Source organism: Eptatretus burgeri, chromosome 8, assembly GCF_056783735.1.
Source record: "Eptatretus burgeri isolate ZD-2024b chromosome 8, Ebu_testis_v1, whole genome shotgun sequence".
In the NCBI taxonomy this organism is placed as follows: Eukaryota; Metazoa; Chordata; class Myxini; order Myxiniformes; family Myxinidae; genus Eptatretus; species Eptatretus burgeri.
The window spans coordinates 81,696,259-81,698,758 of record NC_140968.1 but is presented as its reverse complement, the minus strand read 5'-3'; the positions used below and the strand labels follow the sequence as shown (position 1 = coordinate 81,698,758).

General features: G+C 45.0%; 1 protein-coding gene across 1 annotated transcript in view; it reads left to right on the top strand.

Annotated features, from left to right (window-relative positions):
• The window catches only part of LOC147022155 (protein TANC2-like), a 437,623-nt gene that overhangs the window by 296,622 nt on the left and 138,501 nt on the right, over positions 1-2,500 (top strand). The window contains exon 11 of the mRNA XM_085890484.1: positions 1,364-1,538. Coding sequence (XP_085746610.1) covers positions 1,364-1,538 — 175 coding nt within the window. The remainder of the gene's footprint in view (positions 1-1,363; positions 1,539-2,500) is intronic.

The following is a 2,500-nucleotide window of genomic DNA, read 5'->3' as shown; positions in this document are numbered from 1 at the left end:
TGGCCATACGTGCAAAAAAAAAAAACTTTCAAACCATGCCAGAAACAACGTCAACCACACAGGCCGTTCCTTCGTTCTCACGTGCCCGTACATGCATGGCCTTACGTGCAAAAAAACAAATGCATGCCAGAAACAATAACCACACAGGCCGTTCCTTCGATCTCGCGTGCCCGTACGTGCGTGGCCATATGTGTGTGGCTGTAAATGCGTGGCCGTACGTGCAAAAAAAAACAACAAAAAACTTTCAAACAACCACAAAGGCCGTTCCTTCGCTCTCGTAAATGACGAATGGATTGGGGCATTGTGTTTTTCTATAAATGCGCATAAGAAATCAAGAAATTATTATTTATACAGTAAGTCATCACGATCTGGAAGTCCGTACATTGTAACCCGTAATGGGGAACGCGCTCTAACTTGGCCATAACTTGGGAACTACTTGTCCGATTAATTTCAAACCTTTTGAAAGGCAAACAAACAGAGATTGCTGGAATTATAGATAGATAGAAGATTGATACTGTGGGTGCAAAACACCAAGCAACGTGTCCTGTCAATGTTAACTAAATGGCGCCCTTTCCCCATCAGCCACGCCTACGCAGAAACCTGTCCTGTCATTGGTTTGGTAAATAAATGGCCATAACTTGGGAACCACTTGTCTGATTAATATCAAACCTTGAAAAGGCACATACTCGGGTCCCCAGCAATATACCTGGCAAGTTTCAATTAGATTGGACCAATGGTTGTCGTGAAACAGCGGTCACAGACACACACACACACACACACACACACACACACACACACACACACACACACACACACACACACACACACACACACACATTGCTGGAATTATAGATAGATAGATATATTTATATTATATAGATATATATGTTATATATATATATATATATATATATATATATATATATATATATATATATATATATATATATATATATATATATATATTCATATATTGTTTTGGTTTTGGAATGGACACATAGGTGACCCGAGGATCAGTTATTTCATTAGTCTTTGCATAGGTAGTCCTTGGTCCCTTGTCAAAGTGCTGTTTTGGGGGCATGCATTGGCATGGCTGTATTTGTCCTGTGTGATGTCTTCCCATCCCCCCCCCCCTTCTGTGACTTTCAATCTTTATTCCTTCACACCATCATTCTGTTTAATCCTTCTCACATCCAATGTTTCTTCCTTCACATCATCATTTTGTTCAATCCCTCTGTTACGTTCACACATCGCTACATTAACTCATAGGTCTGTTTCAACGGTCCACCAATAATTTCCCTCCATCAAACATCCTTTCAACAGTCCCTCCTTCACCCCATCCGTCTTGCCTTCAATCCTGCAGCTGCTTGGTCATCCCTCAGTCATGCGGGGTTCCTTTCAATGTTCTCTCCATCCGCGCATTGCTTGGTAACCCATCAGGTGCTCTCGCTTGCATGCTTGTGTCGCGTTTTGCATGCATGTTCGTGGCACTTGGTGCTCGGCATGGCCTGCGAGGCATGGTGCTTCCCCCTGGTGTGGTACAGTGCGATTGGGCATTTTTCTGCGTGAAGGAGGGGGCTGGGGGCTCCCTTTGTGGCGGCTTTTCACGCGTAAAGTGCGGGGCGGGAGTTTTGTTGAAACTTCCCTCAGAATGGTGTGGCAGTTTCCACAAGTAACATGATGCACCCACCCCCATCGGCTGCAGACCAATGGGAGGGGAGAAGGCTTGCGGGAGGAGGAAAAGAAAGCTTATGTGAAGAAGAAGAAGAAGAAGAAGAAGAAGAAGAAGAAGAAGAAGAAGAAGAAGAAGAGGTGAAAAAATGGACTCGTGACAAGTTTACTTGAGCAGGGACGAAGAGCGCTGCTGAGCAGACGGCTCACAAAGCAGAAAGGGAAGGCGCAAAACGCAGAAAGCAGAAGGCAGATGCAGATGGCGGAGGGAAGCAGAAAGGAGAAACGAATGGGACAAGTTTGCCTGAGCAGAAGATTGATGGACTGAGAAGGCTCGTGAGGGAAGGAACAAAAACATGCAAGGAAAAGGAAAGGAAAGTTCCAAGAGCAGTTTGTGTTGAGCTTCTGTGGAAAAAGAACACTCCCTCGATGAGTGTCATCCTACCCTCTCGATCCTGTTGGCCACGAAGGGTAAGGAGGGTGAACGACGACACCTCATCGACGGGGATCTGAGGAGGAAAAATCTGAGGCAGAGGAGGGTGAGTCGCACATCTAGCCCACATATCTGGGGCGCGAGAGAGAACTCAACTACTGGATCCGGGCACCTCAGGGACACGGCTTTGTGTCCCCATCACTTCATATCACCACTGCCCATGTTCCCCATCCATTTTCCTTTGCATTCTCCTGTGTATTTATGTAAGGTGAGGGAGAGAAGGAAAGACTGCTTTCCTTTTCTCCATTCATTACTTTTATTTTCTTTTGAAGTCCATCTTTGTTTATTCTTTGCCCCTGAGTGAATGATGGCCAAGTCTTTTGTTTCAGTAAGATT